Below are 26,277 nucleotides of genomic sequence, written 5' to 3'. Positions count from 1 at the left end.
TGTGTTTAACCACAAGTCATAACATTCCTCTAATCCTTGTTTAACCACTAGCCATAACATTCCTCTAACCGTTGTGTTTAACCACTAGCCATAACATTCCTCTAACCGTTGTGTTTAACCACTAGCCATAACATTCCTCTAACCGTTGTGTTTAACCACTAGCCGTAACATTCCTCTAATCGTTGTTTAACCACTAGCCGTAACATTCCTCTAATCCTTGTTTAACCAACGTAACATTCCTCTAATCCTTGTTTAACCACTAGCCATAACATTCCTCTAATCCTTGTTTAACCACTCGCCATAACATTCCTCTAATCCTTGTTTAACCACTAGCCATAACATGCCTCTAATCCTTGTTTAACCACTAGCCATAACATTCCTCTAACTGTTGTTTAACCACTTGCCATAATATTCCTCTAATCCTTGTTTAACCACTAGCCATAACATTCCTCTAACCGTTGTTTAACCACTAGCCGTAACATTCCTCTAACCGTTGTGTTTAACCACTAGCCGTAACAAACCTCTAACCGTTTGTTTAACCACTAGCCATAACATTCCTCTAATCCTTATTTAACCACTAGCCATAGCATTCCTCTAACCGTTGTGTTTAACCACGAGCCATAACATTCCTCTTGTTTAACCACTAGCCGTAACATTCCTCTAACCGTTGTGTTTAACCACTAGCCATAACATTCCTCTAATCCTTATTTAACCACTAGCCATAACATTCCTCTAACTGTTGTGTTTAACCACGAGCCATAACATTCCTCTAATCCTTGTTTAACCACTCGCCATAACATTCCTCTAATCCTTGTTTAACCACTAGCCATAACATGCCTCTAATCCTTGTTTAACCACTAGCCATAACATTCCTCTAACTGTTGTTTAACCACTAGCCATAACATTCCTCTAACCGTTGTTTAACCACTAGCCATAACATTCCTCTAATCCTTGTTTAACCACTAGCCATAACATTCCTCTAATCCTTGTTTAACCACTAGCCATAACATTCCTCTAACCGTTGTGTTTAACCACAAGCCATAACATTCCTCTAATCCTTGTTTAACCACTAGCCATAACATTCCTCTAACCGTTGTGTTTAACCACTAGCCATAACATTCCTCTAACCGTTGTGTTTAACCACTAGCCATAACATTCCTCTAACCGTTGTGTTTAACCACTAGCCGTAACATTCCTCTAATCCTTGTTTAACCACTAGCCGTAACATTCCTCTAATCCTTGTTTAACCACTAGCCGTAACATTCCTCTAATCCTTGTTTAACCACTAGCCATAACATTCCTCTAATCCTTGTTTAACCACTAGCCATAACATTCCTCTAATCCTTGTTTAACCACTAGCCATAACATGCCTCTAATCCTTGTTTAACCACTAGCCATAACATTCCTCTAACTGTTGTTTAACCACTTGCCATAATATTCCTCTAATCCTTGTTTAACCACTAGCCATAACATTCCTCTAACCGTTGTTTAACCACTAGCCGTAACATTCCTCTAACCGTTGTGTTTAACCACTAGCCGTAACAAACCTCTAACCGTTGTGTTTAACCACTAGCCATAACATTCCTCTAATCCTTATTTAACCACTAGCCATAACATTCCTCTAACCGTTGTGTTTAACCACGAGCCATAACATTCCTCTAACCGTTGTGTTTAACCACTAGCCGTAACATTCCTCTAACCGTTGTGTTTAACCACTAGCCATAACATTCCTCTAATCCTTATTTAACCACTAGCCATAACATTCCTCTAACTGTTGTGTTTAACCACGAGCCATAACATTCCTCTAATCCTTGTTTAACCACTAGCCATAACATTCCTCTAACCGTTGTGTTTAACCACTAGCCATAACATTCCTCTAATCCTTGTTTAACCACTAGCCATAACATTCCTCTAACCGTTGTGTTTAACCACTAGTCATAACATTCCTCTAACCGTTGTTTAACCACTAGCCATAACATTCCTCTAACCGTTGTTTAACCACTAGCCATAACATTCCTCTAATCCTTGTTTAACCACTAGCCACTACATTCATCTAATCCTTGTTTAACCACTAGCCACTGCATTCCTCTAATCCTTGTTTAACCACTAGCCATAACATTCCTCTAATCCTTGTTTAACCACTAGCCATAACATGCCTCTAATCCTTGTTTAACCACTAGCCATAACATGCCTCTAATCCTTGTTTAACCACTAGCCATAACATTCCTCTAACCGTTGTTTAACCACTAGCCGTAACATTCCTCTAACCGTTGTTTAACCACTAGCCATAACATTCCTCTAATCCTTGTTTAACCACTAGCCACTACATTCCTCTAATCCTTGTTTAACCACTAGCCACTGCATTCCTCTAATCCTTGTTTAACCACTAGCCATAACATTCCTCTAATCCTTGTTTAACCACTAGCCATAACATTTTAACTTGTTTAACCACTAGCCATAACATTCCTCTAATCCTTGTTTAACCACTAGCCGTAACATTCCTCTAACCGTTGTTTAACCACTAGCCATAACATTCCTCTAATCCTTGTTTAACCACTAGCCATAACATTCCTCTAATCCTTGTTTAACCACTAGCCACTACATTCCTCTAATCCTTGTTTAACCACTAGCCACTGCATCCCTCTAATCCTTGTTTAACCACTAGCCACTGCATTCCTCTAATCCTTGTTTAACCACTAGCCATAACATGCCTCTAATCCTTGTTTAACCACTAGCCATAACATGCCTCTAATCCTTGTTTAACCACTAGCCATAACATTCCTCTAACTGTTGTTTAACCACTAGCCATAACATTCCTCTAACCGTTGTTTAACCACTAGCCATAACATTCCTCTAATCCTTGTTTAACCACTAGCCATAACATTCCTCTAATCCTTGTTTAACCACTAGCCATAACATTCCTCTAACCGTTGTGTTTAACCACAAGTCATAACATTCCTCTAATCCTTGTTTAACCACTAGCCATAACATTCCTCTAACCGTTGTGTTTAACCACTAGCCATAACATTCCTCTAACCGTTGTGTTTAACCACTAGCCATAACATTCCTCTAACCGTTGTGTTTTCCATTCCTCTAATCCTTGTTTAACCACTAGCCATAACATTCCTCTAATCCTTGTTTAACCACTAGCCATAACATTCCTCTAATCCTTGTTTAACCACTAGCCATAACATTCCTCTAACCGTTGTTTAACCACTAGCCATAACATTCCCTCTAATCCTAACCGTTTGTTTAACCACTAGCCATAACATTCCTCTAATTGTGTTTAACCACTAGCCATAACATTCCTCTAACTGTTGTGTTTAACCACTAGCCATAACATTCCTCTAACCGTTGTTTAACCACTAGCCATAACATTCCTCTAATCCTTGTTTAACCACTAGCCATAACATTCCTCTAATCCTTGTTTAACCACTAGCCATAACATTCCTCTAACCGTTGTGTTTAACCACTAGCCATAACATTCCTCTAATCCTTGTTTAACCGCTAGCCGTAACATTCCTCTAATCCTTGTTTAACCGCTAGCCATAACATTCCTCTAATCCTTGTTTAACCGCTAGCCATAACATTCCTCTAATCCTTGTTTAACCACTAGCCATAACATTCCTCTTATCCTTGTTTAACCACTAGCCATAACATTCCTCTAATCCTTGTTTAACCACTAGCCATAACATTCCTCTAATCCTTGTTTAACCACTAACCGTAACATTCCTCTAATCCTTGTTTAACCACTAACCGTAACATTCCTCTATTCCTTGTTTAACCACTAGCCGTAACATTCCTCTAACCGTTGTTTAACCACTAGCCATAACATTCCTCTAACCGTTGTGTTTAACCACTAGCCATAACATTCCTCTAACCGTTGTGTTTAACCACTAGCCATAACATTCCTCTAACCGTTGTGTTTAACCACTAGCCGTAACATTCCTCTAATCCTTGTTTAACCACTAGCCATAACATTCCTCTAATCCTTGTTTAACCACTAGCCATAACATTCCTCTAATCCCTGTTTAACCACTAGCCATAACATTCCTCTAACCCTTGTTTAACCACTAGCCATAACATTCCTCTAACCCCTGTTTAACCACTAGCCATAACATTCCTCTAATCCCTGTTTAACCACTAGCCATAACATTCCTCTAATCCCTGTTTAACCACTAGCCATAACATTCCTCTAACCCTTGTGTTTACTCCCCTACCCCCTTTAGCCCAACCTGCCGTGCGTGGACAACGTCGGCTTCGACATGGACCACAGGATAGGACGCAGCCAGACGATGGCCAGCCAGCGGACAGCCCTGGTGGACCTGTCCAGTGAGACATCCATCAGCCTGGAGCCCCTGCAGCAAGGCCACCCCAGCACTGGACCCCAGATCCCCTCAGAGAGCGGAGAGCTCATCCCCCACACGGGAGAGATCAATATCGCCGTCACCAGTAAGCAGCTTCCGCCCTGGACAACCTTTCTAGTCTTCAACTCAAGTTTAGATGTTATTTCAAATGACTTTATTGATACATTCAGACTTTATAGGTTACATTCAGCATTTTAAAATCAGAACACACTGTGACCCATGCACCTACTTCAAGTTTCTCACAGTTTTATTTGATCCTTGCAAATCAGGGCGACAGGTAGCTTAACGGTTAGAGCATTGGGCCAGTAACTGAAAGGTCGCTAGTTCAAATCCCTGAGCTGGCAAGGGGGAACATTTGTTGATCTGCCCTTGAGCAAGGCACCTAACCCTAATTGCTCCAGGGTCACTGTTGATAATGACAGACCCTGGCTGTGACCCCACTCTCCGAGTGTGTCTCAGGGAGAGTTGGGCTATGCAAAAAAACAAAAACACATTTCCAATTCACACATGCGTATAATGCACACTTGTATCTGTGTAAAGTGGGACAAATATAAACATCCACCGAATGTATATAATTATTATGTAAGCGGAACATAGGAATAAATCAATTGTAGCCTTTTCATAGTTCTAACTTAGTGAAGGCATTAGCCTCTGAAAAATGAAATATATATTATATATCTTGTTATGCAATTGACATTAGGTTAAACTAAAGGCAAAATTATAATTCTAAACCACTTGCACGCACACACACACACACACACACACACACTCAAAAGATAGATCCTAAATCCCTCCCTGCCCCTTTATCCCTACCTTCACTAAAAGTGAGATTAGTGGTGTTCTGTTTTGTCAGCGAAAAGACAACCACTTTTAAAAGGATTTACACGACAACCTCTGGATCCTCTCCTGCTCTCTGTCTCTTTCTCTCTGTATCTCTTTGTCTTTGACTCATTTAGATTTCAGTCTCCTTTCACTCTTTCCCTTGACCTTTGACACAGAACCCCCCCCCCTCCCTCAGAGACTTGTCTCTTGTAGGTCACGTTGCTCCCTGCACCCTCCTCTGACTCCCCGCTGCCGCTGTGTGTTTAATCCATAATCCCTATCCAAATGATCCTAACCCCAACCATGAGAAGGCAAAATGCACAACTGACCTAAGATGACCTCTTGAACCACAATCTGTTTTACTGTGCATAACTATTTATGAAGGAGGGGAAGATGTGATGTCACAGCACTGCACCAAAAAACACAAGAACATGCACTGCAGTTATTGCAGTACTACTACTTGTTTATTACTGCAGTACTCCTTGTTTATCATTCTTTCACTTATAGCTAGTAATTATAATTCAGTAATGCATACGGTGTTGCTACCATGTTGTTATGCTGTGTTGCTACCATGCTGTGTGTCATGTGTTGCTGTCTTGCTATGTTGTTGTCTCTTTATGTAGTGTTGCCTCTTGTTGTGATGTGTGTTTTGTCCTAGATTTATATTGTATTGATTATTATAACATTTTTTTTATATCCCAGGCCCCCGTCCCCACAGGAGGCCTTTTGCCTTTTGGTAGGCCATCATTATAAATAAGAATTTGTTCTTAACTGACCTGCCTAGTTAAATAAAGGTTAAATAAATAAATAAAATAAAACATCAATTTGAATGAATGGCTGATCCTGTGAGTAGTTCATAATCTGAATAATAGTGAATAAGATTTGTTAGATAACTCCTAATACCTAAACTTGTTTCAGGATAGGCCTACTTTCATAAATTCATTGAAGTCAGTCTTTTATAAATCCAACCAATTTCTGCTGTTGGATAATGTGACCCAGGTTTCTCTCATTTCTGCTAAACCTCAAAGGGCTCCTATAGTGAAAGTTATGCCTGTTCTCTTTCAATGTGGACAGTTTTACTTGACTTTTCTCAATTTAAAGAGACTGCACGTTACGTTAGTAAACGACTACCGCCCCCGTAGCACTCACTTCCGTCATCATGAAGTGCTTTGAGAGACTAGTCAAGAACCATATCACCTGCACCCTACCTGACACCCTAGACCCACTCCAATTTGTTTACCGCCCAAATAGGTCCACAGACGATGCAATCTCAACCACACTGCACACTACCCTAACCCATCTGGACAAGAGGAATACCTATGTGATAATGCTGTTCATCGACTATAGCTCGGCATTTAACACCATGGTGCCCTCCAAGCTCGTCATCAAGCTCGAGACCCTGGGTCTCGACCCCGCCCTGTGCAACTGGGTACTGGACTTCCTGACGGGCCGCCCCCAGGTGGTGAGGGTAGGCAACAACATTTCCACCCCTCTGATCCTCAACACTGGGGCCCCACAAGGGTGCGTTCTGAGCCCTCTCCTGTACTTCCTGTTCACCCACGACTGCGTGGCCACGCACGCCTCCAACTCAATCATCAAGTTTGCGGACGACACAACAGTGGTAGGCTTGATTACCAACAACGACGAGACGGCCTACAGGGAGGAGGTGAGGGCCCTCGGAGTGTGGTGTCAGGTAAATAACCTCACACTCAACGTCAACAAAACTAAGGAGATGATTGTGGACTTCAGGAAACAGCGGAGGGAACACCCCCCTATCCACATTGATGGGACAGTAGTGGAGAGGGTAGTAAGTTTTAAGTTCCTTGGCGTACACATCACAGACAAACTGAATTGGTCCACCCACACAGACAGCATTGTGAAGAAGGCGCAGCAGCACCTCTTCAACCTCAGGAGGCTAAAGAAATTTCAGCTTGTCACCAAAAGTACTCACAAACTTCTACAGATGCACAATCGAGAGCATCCTGTCGGGCTGTATCACCGGCAACTGCTCCGCCCAAAACCGTAAGGCTCTCCAGAGGGTAGTGAGGTCTGCACAACACATCACCGGGGGCAAACTACCTGCCCTCCAGGACACCTACACCACCTGATGTCACAGGAAGGCCATAAAGATCATCAAGGACAACAACCACCGAGCCACTGCCTGTTCACCCCGCTATCATCCAGAAGGCGAGGTCAGTACAGGTGCATCAAAGCTGGGACCGAGAGATTGAAAAACAGCTTCTATCTCAAGGCCATCAGACTGTTAAACAGCCACCACTAACATTGAGTGGCTGCTACCAACACACTGACTCAACTCCAGCCACTTTAATAATGGGAATTGATGGGAAATTATGTAAAATATATCACTAGCCACTTTAAACAATGCTACCTAATATAATGTTTACATACCCTACATTATTAATCTCATATGTATATGTATATACTGTACTCTATATCATCTACTTCATCTTTATGTAATACATGTATCACTAGCCACTTTAACTATGCCACTTTGTTTACATACTCATCTCATATGTATATACTGCACTCAATACCCTCTACTGTATCTTGCCTATGCCGCTCTGTACCATCACTCACTCATATATCTTTATGTACATATTCTTATTATCCCCCCTTGTGTCTATAAGGTAGTAGTTTTGGTATTGTTAGCTAGATTACTTGTTGGTTATTACTGCATTGTCGGAACTAGAAGCACAAGCATTTCGCTACACTCGCATTACCATCTGCTAACCATGTGTATGTGACAAATAAAATTTGATTTGATTTGATGCAGTGCAGATGGACCTAGATGTACCTCGGTTACTCTTTTTGTCGTCGTTGGATATGTCTGCAGTGTGGATGCATGTGTGGATGGCTTGCGGTGTGGATGTGTTTTGTGCCTGTGTGTACATAACGGTCTTTACGCTATGCCCATGCTTCCAGGTCTTTCTCTTCGGTCTTCAAGCTTGTCCTGGTGAATGTCTCCTTTCTCCTGCCTCTCTCCGTGTCGCTCTCCTCTGGATATATCTCTGGATCTTAAGGACGTATTTTCTTTATCTCTTAGTTTTCCTGACTTTACTGCTGGTTTTCAAAGAGGAAAGATCTTTTGTGTTTTCCTGTTTGGCCTCGTCGGTTTTTAACCCAATGCATGTTGGGCTGCAATGACCCCCCCCTTTCCTTTTATTGACAGAGGAGTGGTTTATAATCGCCAGCTTCGGCCTTCTCAGCACTCTCACTCTGTGCTTTATGATCATCAAGGCCACAGCCAGCTTCTCCAGCCCTGAGTGAGTACCACCATACACTTCCAGAATTCAATTCATTCAATATGTCTACTCTTTAATTACATTTCAATCAAGCCTATTGATTAAGTTTGAGTCATAGATTATTGTTGTCTATTTCATTTCTGCTTAACTAAGCCCGTATCCAGGGCTATACTTCTTGATTTGTGGATATCTGAAAATGGGCTCAACTCAGGCTACTTTGAACCATTGTCAAGACAATGGAGTTTGGATATTGACCAGACAGATGCAAAACAGTCAGACGAGTATTCAAATGTGGCAAACTTCCATTTCCATGAATTTACTGAACTTGGATCGCAGCTAACATAAATCTAAATAATTTAACAGAACAATTGTTTCATACTGTACAATATATGTGTACTAAAGTTAAGTACTGTTGACATGGGTACTGGCATGTCAGAGAGAGTTTGAAAAGTAATGAAATATCGGATTGTGAATGTTTCCACATGAACTAACAAGGATACTGTATAAAGTAACATGGAAGGCTCCATCCATCCCCTCTCAGACAAACTTCAAAAGTATTAGAGCTAAGTGCCTTAACACGAGAAAATCATGGTTTAAAAGAAGTATTTTTTTCCCCCGATCAATTACATTCCCCTTCTCTGTTCCTACGTGTCTTTAATGCTCTCTTTCTTCTGCTACCTTTTCTAACATTGTTAATTTCCTCTTCCTCTTCCTTCTCTTTCAGCTTGGAGTGGGAGAAGTGAAGACGATCGCCTTATTTGCCCCTCTCAATCCTTTCTCTGGCGCAGCCTCATGGCAATGTTGCCTTCTTCTGCCATATGTTTCTGTATTGTATTTTGTAAGCTTGTACTACTGTACTGACTGAGCCTGGCTGTAATTGTTTTTAGTGGTTGTAATAGGGCAAAGCACTTTGAGACATTAAATCTTTCCTCCTTTTGACTTGTTATATTCTCTTTCGTAATCAATACTTTCCGCGCGTGTGTGTGTGTGTGTGTGTGTGTGTGTGTGTGTGTGTGTGTGTGTGTGTGTGTGTGTGTGTGTGTGTGTGTGTGTGTGTGTGTGTGTGTGTGTGTGTGTGTGTGTGTGTGTGTGTGTGTGTGTGTGTGTGTGTGTGTGTGTGTGTGTGTGAGTTTCTATATTTAATGAAAGACACCCATCACTCTTGTGCCCCCGAACCAGACACACCTCGCAATAAAAGGTTGAAATTTCTTTGCCCATTCATGACCTTGACTTGAAAATACACTATGACTGACCAGGTCAATCCAGGTGAAAGCTATGATCCCTTATTGATGTCACTTGTTAAATCCACTTCAATCAGTATAGAGGAAGGGGAGGAAACTGCTTAAAGAATTGATTATGCCTTGAAGACAATTGAGAAATGGATTGCGCATGTGTGACATTGAGGGTGAATGGGCAAGACAAAATATTTAAGTGCCTTTGAATGGGGTATGGTAGTAATATTGCAACTCAATATTAGGAAGGTGTTCCTAATGTTTAGTATACTCTGTGTATTTGGCTGTAATGCAGCACTATCCCCAGTTGGTGGCACTATTTCTTAGCGATTACAGTACAGGTCTATCCTCCCACATCCTCCCCATATCCTCTCACATAGGTATTCCTCAGAATCGTATCAGGTCACAACTTCCACATATCTCTGCTTAGCTCTTATTCAGGCTGACCTGAATGATATTGATGATTAGTGTGAATCAAAGGGCGGTCTGGGTGATCTTCCATGTATCACTCTCTTGACTTGAGGTTGTATAGCATGTTGAGGATCTTTGAAGATTCACAATGGGCAATTCCACGGTTAGGGAATGATGCAGAGACTCAGATTTTCCACTTTAAAATGTATGCCAAACAAAAACCAATGATTGCAAAGTTAAACAAACCATACAACTCCATGCACAAGGACGACTTTTAGACATCTTCCCAATAAATAAATATTTACTTGAACAGTGCAGATGCAAGATTTGGTAACAGAATGACGGCACAAACTATCATTCTATTACCAAACTTGCCGTCAAATTTTCAGTGGAAATTGTTAAAAGTAGTCCTTGTTCACAGTTTGCTTCATGGTTTGTTTAACTTTGCAATAAGTGTTTTTTGTTTTGGCATACGTTTAAAGTGGAAAATCAGAGTCACAGCATCTTTCTGTTACTGTGGAATTGCCTTAATGTCACTGTTCAGTTTGACCTCACCCACCCTCACATTATTACTCAGCTGTAAATGTCGATCATGGTGTCCAATCCCAGTGTCTCCTGCAATAATGTTTACAGATGCCAAGAAAAAATGATTACGTATGAATAATACATTTGGTTATGGTGCTAGCATCAGCTTTTCTAGTTAGGAATCTTACTGACATATGTCAATGTCAGTGACACCAAGAAACATGACATCTTCCCATGTTTCTTTGCAGGTGGGCACTTCTTCAACCGGAACTCCCTGTCCCCACTCAGTTTGGTCTGTGAGATGGAGCTACCTGACACCCAGGCATCGCTCGACCGCTACGATGACAAGTCGTGAGGGTCGTCGCCATGGTTTCGACCCCCCCCACACACACACACCAAGGGACAGATGGCCTTGTACCTTCCTGCACACCTGCGAGTCATTGTGTGTGTGCGTGGGGGGGGTAGGAGTGGCACAACAACCTAGATGACAACCTTGACTAACCTGTGGAGCAATGACAAGATGACATCAGATATTTTCTACCAGTGCAGAATGTACTATTATTGCCTGTCAAAAAGAAGAGGGGGGATTATTGTCCTCTATTCTCCCCCTGGTTAGATATTCAGTAAAGTCCTTCCTTGACACTTTCATTTCAACAACTGACTCTGACATCTGTTTCTAGATGCGGTAGTGGGGAATTAGCCCTTTCTAGTCTTACTTTACAGGATCTCGGCGTATCGTCCATTTCAAGTGTGCTAGAAATAATAAACCACTTGTTAGTGCAGCCTACAATAAATCTGTATATATGATTAGAAAACCATTTAATTTCGTTTCCTTTGGCTCTAATGCAGTAAGAAAGGTCTCTTTCTTCCCTGGTGGACCAGTTGGCTCTGTTGTATTTACTATGCTGCCTAAAAGACAGTGGAGAGGATATTTTGACTGGTGGGACATGTCCAGACATGCCTAGTCTCTCCCTCTATATGGCCATGCCTCAAGTGACTGGTGTAATGCACCCACCATGGTGACTGGGTTCAAGAATAAGACCAGTGGAACAATGGACATGCAGTGATGCAACATTCTGAACTCTGTGAAAAGCAGTATTACTTCCCTATAGCAAAACCGATGTCTCTGTATAAAAATGTGGAGAAAAAAAAACATTTTAACGTGTACTTAAAGCCTATGAAATACCCAGATCGTGTATTAATCAACCCCTGTGTGTGTGTGTGCACAGTACCAGTAAAAAGTTTGGCCACACCTAAGGTTTTTCTTTATTTTTTACTATTTTCTACATTTTAGAATGATAGTGAAGACGTCAAAACTATGAAATAACACATGGAATCATGTAGTAACCAAAAAAAGTGTTAAACAAATCAACTATATTATATTTGAGTCTTCAAAGTAGCCACCCTTTGCCTTGATGACAGCTTTGCACACCATTGTTATTCTCTCAACCAGCTTCACCTGGAATGCTTTTCCAACAGTCTTGAAGGAGTTCCCACATATGCTGAGCACTTGTTGGCTGCTTTTCCTTCACTCTGCGGTCCAACTCATCCCGAACCATCTCAGAAGGGTTGAGGTCGGGTGATTGTGAGGCCAGGTCATCTGATACAGCACTCCATCACTCTCCTTCTTGGTCAAATAGCCCTTACACAGCCTGGAGGTGTGTTTTGGGTCGTTGTCCTGTTGAAAAACAAATGATACTCTAAGTGCAAACTAGATGGAATGGCTTAATGCTGTGGTAGCCATGCTGGTTAGATGTGCCTCAGATTCTAAATAAATCATTGGCAGTGTCGCTAGCAAAGCACCCCCACACCATCACACCACCTCCTCCATGCTTCACAGTGTGAACCACACAAACGGAGATCATCCGTTCACCTACTCTGTGTCTCACAAAGACACGGCGGTTGGAACCAAAAATCTCTCATTTGGACTCATGCTGTGTATCTTGGCCCAAGCAAGTCTCTCTTATTCTTATTGGTGTCCTTTAGTAGTGGTTTCTTTGCAGCAATTTGACCATGAAGGCCTGATCCACACAGTTTCCAACAGTTGATGTTGAGATGTGTCTGTTACTTGAACTGAAACATTTATTTGGGCTGCAATCTGTGGTGCACTTAACTCTAATGTACTTATCCTCTGCAGCAGAGGTAACTCTGGGTCTTCCTTTCCTGTGGCAGTCCTCATGAGAGCCAGTTTCATCATAGCACTTGGTTTTTGCAACTGCACTTGAAGAAACTTTCAAAGTTCTTGAAATGTTCTGTATTAACTGAGCTTCATGTCTTAAAGTAACGATCAACTGTCGTTTCTCTTTGCTTATTTGAGCTGTTCTTGCCATGTAATGGACTCAGCCCTATTTGATAAAAGACCATCTTCTGTATACCACCCCTACCATATGGCAACACAGCTGATTAGCTCAAAAGCATTAGGAAGGAAAGAAATTCCACTAATTAACTTAACAAGAAACACCTGTTAATTGAAATGCATTACAGGTGACCTCATGACGCTGTTTGAGAAATGCCAATAATGTGCAAAGCTGTCAAGGCAAAGGGTGGCTACATTGAAGAATCTCAAATATAACAGATTTTGATTTGTTTAACACCTTTTTTTGGTTACATGTGTTATTTCATAGTTTTGATGTCTTAACTATTATTCTACAATGTAGAAAATAGTTAAAATAAAAACCCTTGAATAAGTAAGTGTTCAAACGTTTGACTGGTACTGTGTATGTATGAATGTAATGTATGTATGTATATACACACACACAGTATATACAATCTATATACATTATATCTCTAAACCGGCCTCTTGAAGTACTGTTTGTTTTCCTTTCACAATCTTGTACAAGCGAATTGGGTGGAAGGGTTTGTCCTCTGTTCTTGTTGTCCCCCTTGTGTTATCTTTATCTGATATTTGCGATGTAACGCGGAGAGGGGAGTGTGTCAGTTTCAGGTCACTGTGTTACATACAGCACTGCCTCAGCATTAAAAGTGTAATTATTGCCTATGTCCTGTTGATGCCCATTCCAATGTGTGCCGCTTCTTCATGAAACACAGCCCAATGTTATTAACATTTCAGCTGGAGTTTGGAGAAGATTCTATTTATCTATTCAGATTAAATAAATTATTAACTTCACAGTGTGGTGAAAGTGTATGGTGATGAGCTTGATGCTCCTTTCCAATAAATATAGGGTCTAGGGGCACGATGGTCGGTACTTGATTGCCATTTGACAAATATAAATATACATAATCTAATGTAGACAAGCCTACCTGCACTGTATCTGCAAGCTGTTTGCTAGAGCGCAGATGCCAAGACCAGAGTAGGTACATATGCTATTTAATGCAACAGTTTGTGACAACTATCGGTTATTGAGAACGTGATAGAAACGCATTGAACTTTGGATTTTTATTCGGTACATGAAAACTTAAACAAAAAAGTAAATTTTGTTTGCACTACGTCATCACGCATTGACTTTTATCCGCAACAAAACCGTTTGGTGGAAATACACCACTGTTGAATATTTGCATGAAAATCTGTTGCCAAGTAGATGGGAACATTAGCTATAGGGAGCATTCATTGGCATAATGAATTTGGGGCATGATTTGGCATTAAATCAAATGCCATAACATTTTTGGAATTTTAGAATCTTTGTCTAATTTGTATTGGTAATTATTAGTTCTCAAAGATTATCTTTAAAAAATATACTGAACAAAAATATAAATGCAATATGTAAAAGTGTTAGTCTCATGTTTCTTGAGCTGAAATAAAAGATCCCAGAAATGTCCAAACGCACTAAAGGTTTCTCTAAAATGTTGTGCACAAATGTGTTTACATCCATGTTAGTGAGTATTTGTCCTTTGCCAAGATAATCCACAGGTGTGGCATATCAATAAGGTGATTGAACAGCATGATCATTACACATGTGCACCGTGTGCTGGGGACAAATGGGCACTCTAAAATGTGCAGTTTTGTCACACAACACAATGCCACAGCTTGCAATTGGCATGCTGACTGCCGGAATGTCCACCAGAGCTGTTGCCAGATAATTAAATGCTCATTCCTCTATCACAAGATGCCTCCAACATCGTTTTAGAGAATTTGGCAGTATGTCCTACCGGCTTCACAACTGCAGACAATGTGTAACCATTCCAGCCCAGGACTTCCACATTCAGCTTCTTCACCTGTGGAATCATCTGAAACCAACTACCTAGAGAGCAGATGAACTGAGGAATATTTCTGTCTATAATATAGCCCTTTCCTTGGGAAAAACTCATTCTGATTGACTGAGCCTGGCTCCCAAGTGGCTGGGCCTATGCCGTTCCCAGGCCCATCCATGATTGTGCCCCTGCTCACTCATGTCAAATCCATAGATTAGGGCCTAATTTATTTATTTCAATTGACTGATTTCCTCTTATGAACTGTAACTCAGTAAAATCTTTTAAATTGTTGGACATTGCGTTTATATTTTTGTTCAGTATACTATGTTACATCTAGTCTGAGGCCAGGCTGAATAAACTGCATTGTTTCATAAGTTTACTGTTATTAATATAAATATTTGCGCATAAAGGCATTTCCGCCACCATTTGTCGCATAATTAATTACACTGATGCAAAAATATCACACCATGTCGAACAAACAAATGATCAGTCGGCATTTATACAATTGTACCGAAACTACCATCAGAGCTGTCATTTGTTTTATATTTCTTTTAGTTTCACTTTGTCAAGTTCTGAACTCAAAGTCCAGAACATAAAAACTGTGCAGGGAAAGTGGTTTGTGATTACATTTTCACTTAACCCATTTAATCCTGATTTTTTTCCCAGACATGAAAATATCCAAATCAAGTGTCATAGTAATAACCCTTTGAAATAATCAATCATTCTTTTTTTTTACATTTTCAGGTGAAAGTGTGTTGTGACCGGTGGGATAATGTTATGTATACTGAATTAACATTTCTCCTATGCAGTCATCAAAATTCTTATATATCCCAGCCCAGTTATTAACACATTTAAAACTCTGTCACTGGCAGTCCCCAATATTGCCACTAGAATGCCCCATCACATTCTAGTGTGATTATTTTACATATCAAAAACCCTTATACAACACCGATATGAATACTGAGAGCAAAGACAAAAAACAACAACCGTCAACGTATTTCAATATTGTTACTTTAGTGCAACATGTATTGAGACATTAATATTGTTACTTTAACATTTGAACTTGTACTTTAGTGCAATATTAATTTTAACATTGTCATTGTGACATTTAAGTGAAACACTCACTAACTGTATAGCAGTCGTGTGATTAATTTCCACTGAACATAAAGGTAACATTTAGGATAGAGGTAGCCTGTAGAATATGCATTCAAGTAGAGGCCTATGCTAAACATAAAGGTAACATTTAGGATAGGGGTAGCCTGTAGAGTATGCTTTCAAGTAAAGGCCTATGCTAAACATAAAGGTAACATTTAGGATAGAGGTAGCCTGTAGAGTATGCATTCAAGTAGAGGCCTATGCTAAACAAAATAATATATATATACATAAAAAGCACCACATTGAGTGCATATATATATATATAATAGAGGTAGGCTTCAGAACCAAGTGCATGATTAGTTTGTGCATCACTATTTTGAACTACGATCAGTCAGACCTGTCATACAGTATGTCAAATCAATTGACCTTTTCCCCAAAAAAATCAGTCATTTTGATTGTCTTTTTCATCTACTTTTATTTTCTTCCAAGAGTCTGTTGTACTGCTTCTTCTCACCCTTTATCCACTTTTCTATTTTTCTTTTTCGTCCCTTTTTCATTCACTCTTATCTCCTTTTCTACTGTCCATGGTATATCTCGAAGCACTCAATGTACAGTGGCGTTTTGCACTTCTCACTTGCATAGGTAGTGCGTTTGTCACAATGACGACATCTCTGGAACCGGTGCATCATGTTGATTGGCCAGTAAGAAGCTTTGTCATATCTTGCCTGATTTTCAACAGTAGCAGCCAGTAAAGATCTCCTTCCGTGGCTCAGTGGGTTCGTGCCAAACTTTTGCACATCTGGGCTGTATACTATGTGGTTTGGAATCACATCGGTGGCAGGCATCTTTGATCGTTTGAACACTCAATCTTTATTTTTGACCACTTGCAGCTTTTCCCCTGGCTCTTCTGGCTGACCCCTCGGTCAGGTAGAGGCCCTTGGCTCTTCATTATTAACAATGGGGGGTGGATAGGTCATCATCCCTGATAATGTTGTTCCTGTCATGATCTGTTTGCATAGGATCAGCATATGCATTCAACAGCCTGGCTGGCAAATGGCCTGTCCATAGTCCATATCTGACCCGTCACTAGCACAATCACGGAGGACAGCATCTTTCTCATTATGAGGGCTAACTGCAATGTTTGCATGCCTTGTCTGGGCAGTCACCTAGATCCAACATATCCAGAATTTGACTCAAAGTGAAACTAAAAGAAAGAACAGAGTAGAAAGTTAGGTAGAACAAGAACTATGTATGTGTATACCTAGATACACTGTTATCCCACCGGTCACTATTGTTGCCGTCAACATGTTTACACATTCTATGACCATACTGAACAAAGTTAAATAATTGCAAATCCATATATCAATACTAGACACTTTAAATATGACGTGTACCAAAAATCCTTGTCCCATCTTTACTAACCTTTTGTTTGGGAGCTTTCATGCAGCCATCATCTTCTCATGGCGCAACCAGGAAGTAAACAGCTCTGGTCATGTGACAAATTACTCTAAACATGTGACACTGCACATATTTCATTGGGACCCTTTATTATTTCAATACTTGCTGTGAATGCAGTGATACATACACATTTTAGAGCCTTATAACTGAAAACGTTTTTTTACGGTCACGATTGTCACTGATTGGATTAAATAGGTTAAATTAATACAGTGAGTCAATCAGCGATGTACACTATGATATGAACGTAAAGTGGACGTGTTTACGTAACAGTAGAAAGCGACCAGTTTCGAGGTTCGTCACTAGTTATCCCAGCCTTTTTCTACAATTACTCTTCTTAAAATTGAATGATAAAACTGGCCTTAATCACACCACTACTAGCCCTAACGTTAAATCAAGACCGAAAAGCTCAAGTTTTGTTTCCACGAATTTTTACGATATACTCTTTTGACTTTGTGGCTGTGGTAACTAGTGTAACCCGTTTTCGAGTAGACAACAGCAGAGCAAACAGCTGCACAGACGGGCATGAACTCAAAACAGCAGGCAACACGTCTGCAAAACATGCTTGTGTGAAGTCGCTTACCGTACACTTTGCACCCTAATATCCAACAATAAGTGTGTAATTTGGAAAAAGCTTATTCAAAATGTGGATAACCCCAGAGGAGGTGTTGCTTGCCAACGCTCTGTGGGTGAGCGAAAGGGCGAACCCCTTCTTCATTCTCCAGAGGAGAAAGGGCCATGGCAAAGGAGGGGGCATCACTGGTAACTATACAATAACATTATTTGGTGTAAAATTGCTCTCATGTTTATGAAAACATGTAATTTGCGTTGGCTAACGTTAGCTAGAAAGCTTGGTGTTTTAGCAAGGTAACGTTAGCTAGCGCGCAGGCTAGCTGTTGATGTTGACGTGTAAAAGTGGAGCTGGCTAATGAAGCCAGCGCGTTGTTTTTTCTTCGTCTGCAGTTACTACTAACTAACATCGTTGATAGGTTTTATTTGCTGGAAGTATGTGCATTTTCTCACATGCACCACTAAACAGTACACATAGCTAGTAAACTATGCCAGCCTAACCAACCCAATACTGTTTGATTGCGGACCGCAATTCGGGGCGTTCTTGCATTTAGGTATTTCTGCATTTTCGGAACGCCCCCTCCAGCATACAATTAGTTCCATCATAAACGACCCCATCTCCCGAACATCCCATTGGTTCCTGCATATACGAAAACCTTCTCTCGCTGTCATCAACAGAAGTTCTGTAAAACAGTGCACCGACCAGCAGGGGGGCGAAGGCCACTGTCTACCTGCGTCGTTCCCTCAAGTTCCTCTGGTACAGAGCAGGCCAGGGCAACACTGCTAGCCAACCATGTGAGCACAAGGTGTCGTTCCCGCCTATTGTGTATCGGAGTCCCCAAGGACAAGCTAGCTAACGTTAGTCCTTCACTCCCACCTGCTAAAGGACACCGTCTACCGTTGTCGCCCTCGACTATTCTTCTGTGGGTTTTATCGCCGTTTGGCATCCAACATTATGGTACCTACTGTACCGACCGTTATGGTAGTCAAGCAATGCATTCCGCAGTGTTTTTTACAATCTAGTCTTGCTGTGGCCACAGTCAGAGCTCGTTTCAAATGTGTCAATAAATAATCTTATTTGAATGCCTAGCAATCAACAGATGTACATTGTTTAAAGCAGTGGTTCTCAACTGGTTTTGCTTGGGGACCCACATTTGACAATGACAATTGAGTCGTGATGCAATATTATGGACTGTTGATAATCACATTTTGGAATGTTGTATTGCTGCTGCCTTATTGGGCAGGCTTCACTTGCAAAATCACGGTCTACTCTTAGTATTAAAGTCATTACACAGCCATATTATCTGAGAGAACATTTATGAATTCAAGAATAAGCCATTTTAATTAGGGGACCAGTTCAGGAGTGGTGTAGTACATTATCAGACTCGGAACATGACATCAAAACCAGTTCGATAATGTTAATGAACAGTAACACAACAGTTTTTAAAATAGAAAAACAGCAATCATTAGGAATTATTCATCATCAATTACCTTGTGAATAGTTTTACAACCTTAACATTCTTTTTTTAAAGGTGTATGTTTTTAACCAGTTTAATAAAATGTAATCTGAATGTCAGTATTAATGAACAATAATACTTAAGGCAATAAATAGGCCATGGTGGCAAAGTAATTACAATATAGCAATTAAACACTGGAATGGTAGGGTGTGCAGAAGATGAATGTGCAAGTAGAGATACTGGGGTGCAAAGGAGCAAGATAAATAAATAAATAAAGTATGGGGATGAGGTAGATTGGATGAGCTATGTGCAGGTGCAGTGATCTGTGAGCTGCTCTGACAGCTGGTGCTTAAAGCTAGTGAGGGAGGTAAGAGTCTCCACCTTCAGAGATTTTTGCAGTTCGTTCCAGTCATTGGCAGCAGAGAACTGGAAGGAGAGACAGCCAAAGGAAGAATTGGCTTTGGGGGTGACCAGTGAGATATACCTGATGGAGCGCGTGCTACGGGTGGGTGCTGCTATGGTGACCATTGAGCTGAGATAAGGCGGGGCTTTACTTAGCAGACTTGTAGATGACCTGGAGCCAGTGGGTTTGGCGATTGAGTATGAAGCGAGGGCCAGCCAACGAGAGCATACAGGTCGCAGTGGTGGGTAGTATATGGGGCTCTGGTGACAAAACGGATGGCACTGTGATAGACTGCATCTAATTTGTTGAGTAGAGTATTGGATGCTATTTTGTAAATGACATCGCCGAAGTCGAGGATCGGTAGGATGGTCAGTTTTACAAGGGTATGTTTGGCAGCATGAGTGAATCATGCTTTGTTGCAAAATAGGTAGCCAATTCTAGATTTAATTTTGGATTGGAGAAGTTTGTGAGTCTGGAAGGAGAGTTTGCAGTCAAACCAGACACCTAGGTATGTGTAGTTGTCCACATATTCTAAGTCAGAACCGTCCAGAGTAGTGATGTTGGACAGGCGGGTAGGTGCAGGTAGCGATCGGTTGAAGAGCATGGATTTAGTTTTACTTGTATTTAAGAGCAATTGGAGGCCACGGAAGGAGAGTTGTATGGCATTGAAGCTTGCCTGGAGGGTTGTTAACACAGTGTCCAATGAAGGGCCAGAGGTATACAGAATGGTATCGTATGCATAGAGGTGGCTCAATGAATCACCAGCAGCAAGAGTGACATCATTGATGAATATAGAGAAGAGAGTCAGCCCGAGAAATGAAACCTGTGGCACCCCCAAAGAGACTGCAAGAGGTCTGGACAATAGGCCCTCCGATTTGACATGCTGAACTCTATCGGAGAAGTCGTTGGTGAACCAAGCGAGGCAATCATTTGAGAAACCAAGGCTGTTGAGTCTGCCAAAAGAATGTGGTGATTGACAGAGTCGAAAGCCTTAGCCAGGCCGATGAATACGGCTGCACAGTAATGTCTCTTATCGATGGCGGTTATGATATTGTTTAGGACCTTGAGCGTGGCTGAGGTGCACCCATGACCAGCTCTAAAACCAGATTGCATAGCGGAGAAGGTATGGTGAGATTCGAAATGGTCGGTAATCTGTTTGTTAACTTGGCTTTCAAAGACCTTAGAAAGGCAGGGTAGAATAGACATCGGTCTGTAGCAGTTTGGGTCTAGAGTGTCTCCCCCTTTGAAGAGGGGGATGACCGCAGTAGCTTTCCAATCTATGGTAATCTCAGACGATACGAAAGAGAGGTTGAACAGGTTTGTAATGGGGATTGCAACAATTTCGGCAGATAATTTTAGAAAGAGAGGGTCCAGATCGTCTAGCCCGGCTGATTTGTAGGGGTCCACCAAGCATCCAAGTCACAACGATAAGACAGCTGACGTTTTTTAAAGAAGATGTCGATACCTGGTGGCCTCAAGACCCATTGAAGAACATATGCATGGTACAAGAAAATGCACACCAGCGCAGAGGATTTCATACTCCCTGCTGCGATTGATATGTGCACTGAAATCTTGGGAGAGTCAGCCCCCAACAAACTTAAAACTATACCCCTATCCAATGACACCATGAGGAGGAGAATCAAGGACATGTCTGAGGACATAACGCGGCAGACATCAGAGCGTATCAGTGAAAATGGCCATTACGCACAGCAGCTTGATGAATCCAAAGATGTGGCTAACCATACAATTCTAATGGTCTATGTCAGACACGTGTCGGATACTAACTTCAAGCAGTTCCTTTTTAGTGTTGATTTGCCCACCACCACCACCGCAGAGGCGGTCTTTAACACAATGGATATGCACCTGAGCTCCGTGGGACTGGCCTGGGATGGGTGTGTCGGTGTAACCACTGATGGGGCAGTTGCCATGAGGAGAAAGCACACCAGAGTAATAATGCAGATCCTGGAGAGAGCACCAAGTGCGACATGGAACCACTGCTTCCTACACAGGGAGGCATTGGCAGCGAAGGACATGGTGCCTGAGCTCCACGTCACTCTCCAGGATGTGATCAAGTGTGTAAACTATATCAAAATAGTTCCGCGAAAAGCTTTCTAGGGATAAAGTGTTTGGTCACTTTTATGAGCTTCGAGCAGAGATTGCTGCGAAAACTAAAAGCAGAAACAAACTGGACAGCCAGCTGCGAAAACTAAAAGCAGAAACAAACTGGACAGCCAGCAATACCTCAGTTTCCCTGTCAACCATCACCCCAGGCTTCAATAAACTTATCAAACTGAAGAAACACCTCCAGCTTTACAACTGATAGGCCATATGTGCGCACACACACAGACAGACACACACAATAAATAAACAGGTTAATGAGTTGTTGTTCACTATGTTAACTCTCTTATCCTACTTCATTTGCACATGCTGTTTACAGATTTTTCTACTGTATTATTGATTGTATGTTTATTTCATGTGTAGCTCTGTGTTGTATGTGTCGAACTGCTTTGCTTTGTCTTGGCCAGGTCGCAGTTGCAAATGAGAACTTGTTCTCAACTTGCCTGCCTGGTTAACCTCTTGGTGTTAGGGGGCAGTCTTTTCATTTTTGGAAAAAAAGTTCCCGTTTTAAAGAGGATATTTTGTCAGGAAAAGATGCTAGAATATGCATATAATTGACAGCTCTGGATAGGAAACACTCTAAAGTTTCCAAAACTGTAAAGATATTGTCTGTGAGTATAACAGAACTGATGTTGCAGGCGAAAGCCTGAGAAAAATCCAATCCGGAAGTGCCCCAGGTTTTGAAAGCGCTGCGTTCCAATGACTCCCTTTATGGCTGTTAATGTACCATCAATGAGCTTACGCTTTCTACGTATTCCCCAAGGTGTCTACAGCATTGTGATGTAGTTTTACGTATGGGGGCACATTGCGTAAGTGGTCACATGGTGGCTCCGAGAGAGATTCTCGCGTAAAGTGCAGAGGTAGCCATTACTCCAATTGGTCCTAGAGAAAAAGGAATTGTCCCAACGGATATATTATCAAATAGATATTAGAAAAACACCTTGAGGATGGATTCTAAACAATGTTTGCCATGTTTCTGTCGATATTATGGAGCTAATTTGGAATATTTTTAGACGTTGTGACCGCAATTTCCGGGCGATTTCTCAGCCAAACGTGAAGAACAAACGGAGCTATTTCGCCTACAAAAATAATATTTTGGGAAAAAATGAACTTTGGCTGTCAACCTGGGAGTCACGTGAGTGAAAACATCCGAAGTTCATCAAAGGTAGGTAAACAATTTAATTTGATTGCTTTTCTGATTTTCGTGACAAGTTTGCCTGCTGCTAGCAAGGCATTAGGCTAGGCTATGATAAACTTACACAAATGCTTTTCTAGCGTTGGCTGTAAAGCATATTTTGAAAATCTGAGATGAGAGGGTGACTAACAACAGGCTAAGCTGTGTTCCAATATATTTCACTTATGATTTTCATGAATAGGAATATTTTATAGGAAGATTTATGTCTGTTGCGTTATGCTAATTAGTGTTTTCATAAGTTTTCATAACAATTGGAAATCGGTATTTTTGGGCTCCGATTTGCCACAACAAAAAATCAATATATTTTATTTTTTAAATTATATATATTTTTTTATACCTTCATTTAACTAGGCAAGTCTGTTAAGAACACATTCTCATTTTCAATTATGGCTTAGGAACGGTGGGTTAACTGCCTCGTTCAGGGGCAGAACGATCAATTTTTCACCTTGTCAGTTCGGGGAACCAATCTTGCAACCTTACAGTTAACTAGTCCAACGCAATAACAACCTGCCTCTCTGTCGTTGCACTCCACAAGGAGACTGCCTGTTACGTGAATGCAGTAAGCCAAGGTAAGTTGCTAGCTAGCATTAAATTTATCTTATAAAAAAACAATCAATCATAATCACTAGTTAACTACACATGGTTGATGATATTACTAGATATTATCTCGCGTTTCCTGTGTTGCATATAATCTGACTGAGTATACAAGTATCTAAGTATCTGACTGAGCGGTGGTAGGCAGAAGCAGGCGCATAAACATTCATTCAAACAGCACTTTCGTGTGTTTTGCCAGCAGCTCTTCGTTCTGCGTCAAGCATTGCGCTGTTTATGACTTCAAGCCTATGAACTCCCGAGATGAGACTGGTGTAACCAAAGTGAAATGGCTAGCTAGTTAGCGCGCGCTAATAGCGTTTCAAACGTCACTCGCATTATTTCGCATTATTTAAACCAAATTGAACAGGTTTCATTATTTACTTGAGGCTAAATAGTTTTTATTGATGTATTATATTAAGTTAAAATAAGTGTTTATTCAGTATTGTTGTAATTGTCATTATTACAAATAAATAAATACAAATCGGCCGATTTAATCGGTTTTGGCTTTTTTGGTCCTCCAATAATCGGTATCGACGTTGAAAAATCATAATCTGTCGACCTCTAGTCCAGATGCCTTTTCAGTTCGGAGGGTTTCATGCTCTCATTATCTAACAGCTTGTTGCATAGGACGCACTGCGGTCTACACTCACCCTGCCTCTCTTCTAATATATGTAAAACCAGATTTCATGAAGCCGGGGTCATATTTTTCTTCTTGACAGGGGCTGTGCCTTTTTGTTGACATTGGAAGCAGCAGTAGATTAAGAGGGAGATGCACCTTTTAAAAATGTGCCCATGATTTTACTCTGACAGCTAGGGCTGGGCGTTATACCGTATTTTATGACATACCGGTATTGATGCAGGGACCGGTTTGGGTTTTTACTTTACCTTCTATACCGGTATTTGAATGTTTGGTTTGTTAAATGTGATATGCCTTTGTTAAATGTGATATGCCATTGTTAATGTCAATCTTTATAGTTTACTTCGCTACTTGAGTCATCTCTCTCTGCTCTTTCTCCCCGTGCCATTTTCCACACAGACCTAGCCACGCCACATATCACTTAAGGAGTGCATTTGATGTTCCTCAACCATGAGACACTTGCGTTCAGTCTGCATGGTCAATGCAGCACATGCAAAAATGTTGATGACAACAATACTGTTTTCACTTTGCTTCTTAATTTAAATCCTCTAGTGTTCTATAATGACACTATTAGTTTGTGTTTCATCAGCAAACAGCTAGTTTGTCTTTTCTTAGCAAGTTGCCCTAAATCTTGTGAGACGCTAATGCTAATAGCTAGCTAATAAATATACTGAGTAAGAGCAAACGTAGCTAGCTAATACAGCCTGGTAATACCAGTGATGGTGTAGCCTTCAACTTCCGGCGCCGACAGAGATGGCCGCCTCGCTTCACGTTCCTAGGAAACTAGTCCTAGGAAACTAGGACTATAAACTATAACTTACTATAACTTACGTGTTATTTCTTACATTAGTACCCCAGGTCATCTTAGGTTTCATTACATACAGTCGAGAAGAACTACTGAATATAAGATCAGCGTCAACTCACCATCAGTACGACCAAGAATATGTTTTCCGCGACGCGGACCCTGTGTTCTGCCTTACAAACAGGACAACGGAATGGATCGCATGCAGCGACCCAAAAAAACGACTCCGAAAAAGAGGGGAACGTAGCGGTCTTCTGGTCAGACTCCGGACAAGGGCACATCGCGCACCACTCCCCAGCATTCTTCTTGCCAATGTCCAGTCTCTTGACAATAAGGTTGATGAAATCAAATTCCAGAGGGACATCAGAGACTGCAACGTTCTCTGCTTCACGGAAACATGGCTTACTGGGAAGACGCTATCCGATGCGGTGCAGCCAACGGGTTTCTCCACGCATCGCGCAGACAGAAACGAACATCTTTCTGGTAAGAAGAGTGGCGGGGGCGTATGCCTCATGACTAACGAGACATGGTGTGATGAAACATACAGGAACTCAAATCCTTCTGTTCACCTGATTTAGAATTCCTCACAATCAAATGTAGACCGCATTATTTTCCAAGAGAATTCTCTCCGATTATAATCACAGCCGTATATATCCCCCCCAAGCAGACACATCGATGGCTCTGAACAAACTTTATTTAACTCTTTGCAAACTGGAAACCATTTATCCGGAGGCTGCATTCATTGTAGCAGGGGGTTTTAACAAAGCTAATCTGAAAACAAGACTCCCTAAATTTTATCAGCATATCGATTGCGCAACCAGGGGTGGTAAAACCTTGGATCATTATTACTCTAACTTCCGCGACGCATATAAGGCCCTGCCCCGCCCTCCTTTCGGAAAAGCTGACCACGACTCCATTTTGTTGATCCCTGCATACAGACAGAAACTTAAACAAGAGGCTCCCACGCTGAGGTCTGTCCAACGCTGGTCCGACCAAGCGGACTCCACACTCCAAGACTGCTTCCATCACGTGGACTGGGACATGTTTCGTATTGCGTCAGATAAAAATATTGACGAATACGCTGATTCGGTGTGCGAGTTCATTAGAACGTGCGTTGAAGATGTCGTTCCCACAGCAACGATAAAAACATTCCCTAACCAGAAACCGTGGATTGATGGCAGC

The 26,277-nt window shown here is 41.3% G+C and overlaps 2 protein-coding genes and 1 long non-coding RNA gene across 15 annotated transcripts in view; 2 read left to right on the top strand and 1 right to left on the bottom strand.

Moving 5' to 3' along the window:
- LOC123993491 (E3 ubiquitin-protein ligase RNF130-like) overlaps window positions 1-11,950 on the top strand; it is a 90,814-nt gene extending 78,864 nt beyond the window's left edge. For 2 of the 5 annotated variants that reach the window (XM_046295686.1, XM_046295687.1), the window contains exons 7-9: window positions 4,230-4,452; window positions 8,380-8,473; window positions 10,869-11,950. In XM_046295686.1, the coding sequence (XP_046151642.1) occupies window positions 4,230-4,452; window positions 8,380-8,473; window positions 10,869-10,920 (369 nt within the window). In that variant the 3' untranslated portion in view covers window positions 10,921-11,950. Of the gene's footprint in view, window positions 1-4,229; window positions 4,453-8,379; window positions 8,474-9,176; window positions 9,399-10,868 lie in introns of those variants that run through there. The other 3 variants (XM_046295690.1, XM_046295689.1, XM_046295688.1) reach the window with 2 other exon arrangements.
- A 4,083-nt stretch (window positions 11,951-16,033) lies between these two features.
- Window positions 16,034-17,413, bottom strand: LOC123994108. Its single transcript, XR_006831580.1, has 2 exons — window positions 17,287-17,413; window positions 16,034-17,068 (listed from the first exon to the last, which is right to left on the bottom strand). It is a non-coding gene; the product is annotated as an uncharacterized LOC123994108 (long non-coding RNA).
- Window positions 17,414-17,577: 164 nt separating this feature from the next.
- LOC123993487 (TBC1 domain family member 9B-like) overlaps window positions 17,578-26,277 on the top strand; it is a 51,901-nt gene continuing 43,201 nt past the window's right edge. For 6 of the 9 annotated variants that reach the window (XR_006831456.1, XR_006831455.1, XM_046295678.1 and 3 more), the window contains exon 1: window positions 17,579-18,081. Coding sequence is in view for 7 of the 9 variants with exons in the window: in XM_046295678.1 (XP_046151634.1) it covers window positions 17,964-18,081 (118 nt within the window). In the remaining 2 variants the exon portion in view is untranslated. Of the gene's footprint in view, window positions 18,082-26,277 lie in introns of all 9 variants that reach the window. The other 3 variants (XM_046295682.1, XM_046295681.1, XM_046295683.1) reach the window with 1 other exon arrangement.

The sequence above is a fragment of the Oncorhynchus gorbuscha genome, linkage group LG13 (assembly GCF_021184085.1).
Source record: "Oncorhynchus gorbuscha isolate QuinsamMale2020 ecotype Even-year linkage group LG13, OgorEven_v1.0, whole genome shotgun sequence".
In the NCBI taxonomy this organism is placed as follows: Eukaryota; Metazoa; Chordata; class Actinopteri; order Salmoniformes; family Salmonidae; genus Oncorhynchus; species Oncorhynchus gorbuscha.
This window is presented reverse-complemented; position numbering and strand designations above follow the sequence as displayed.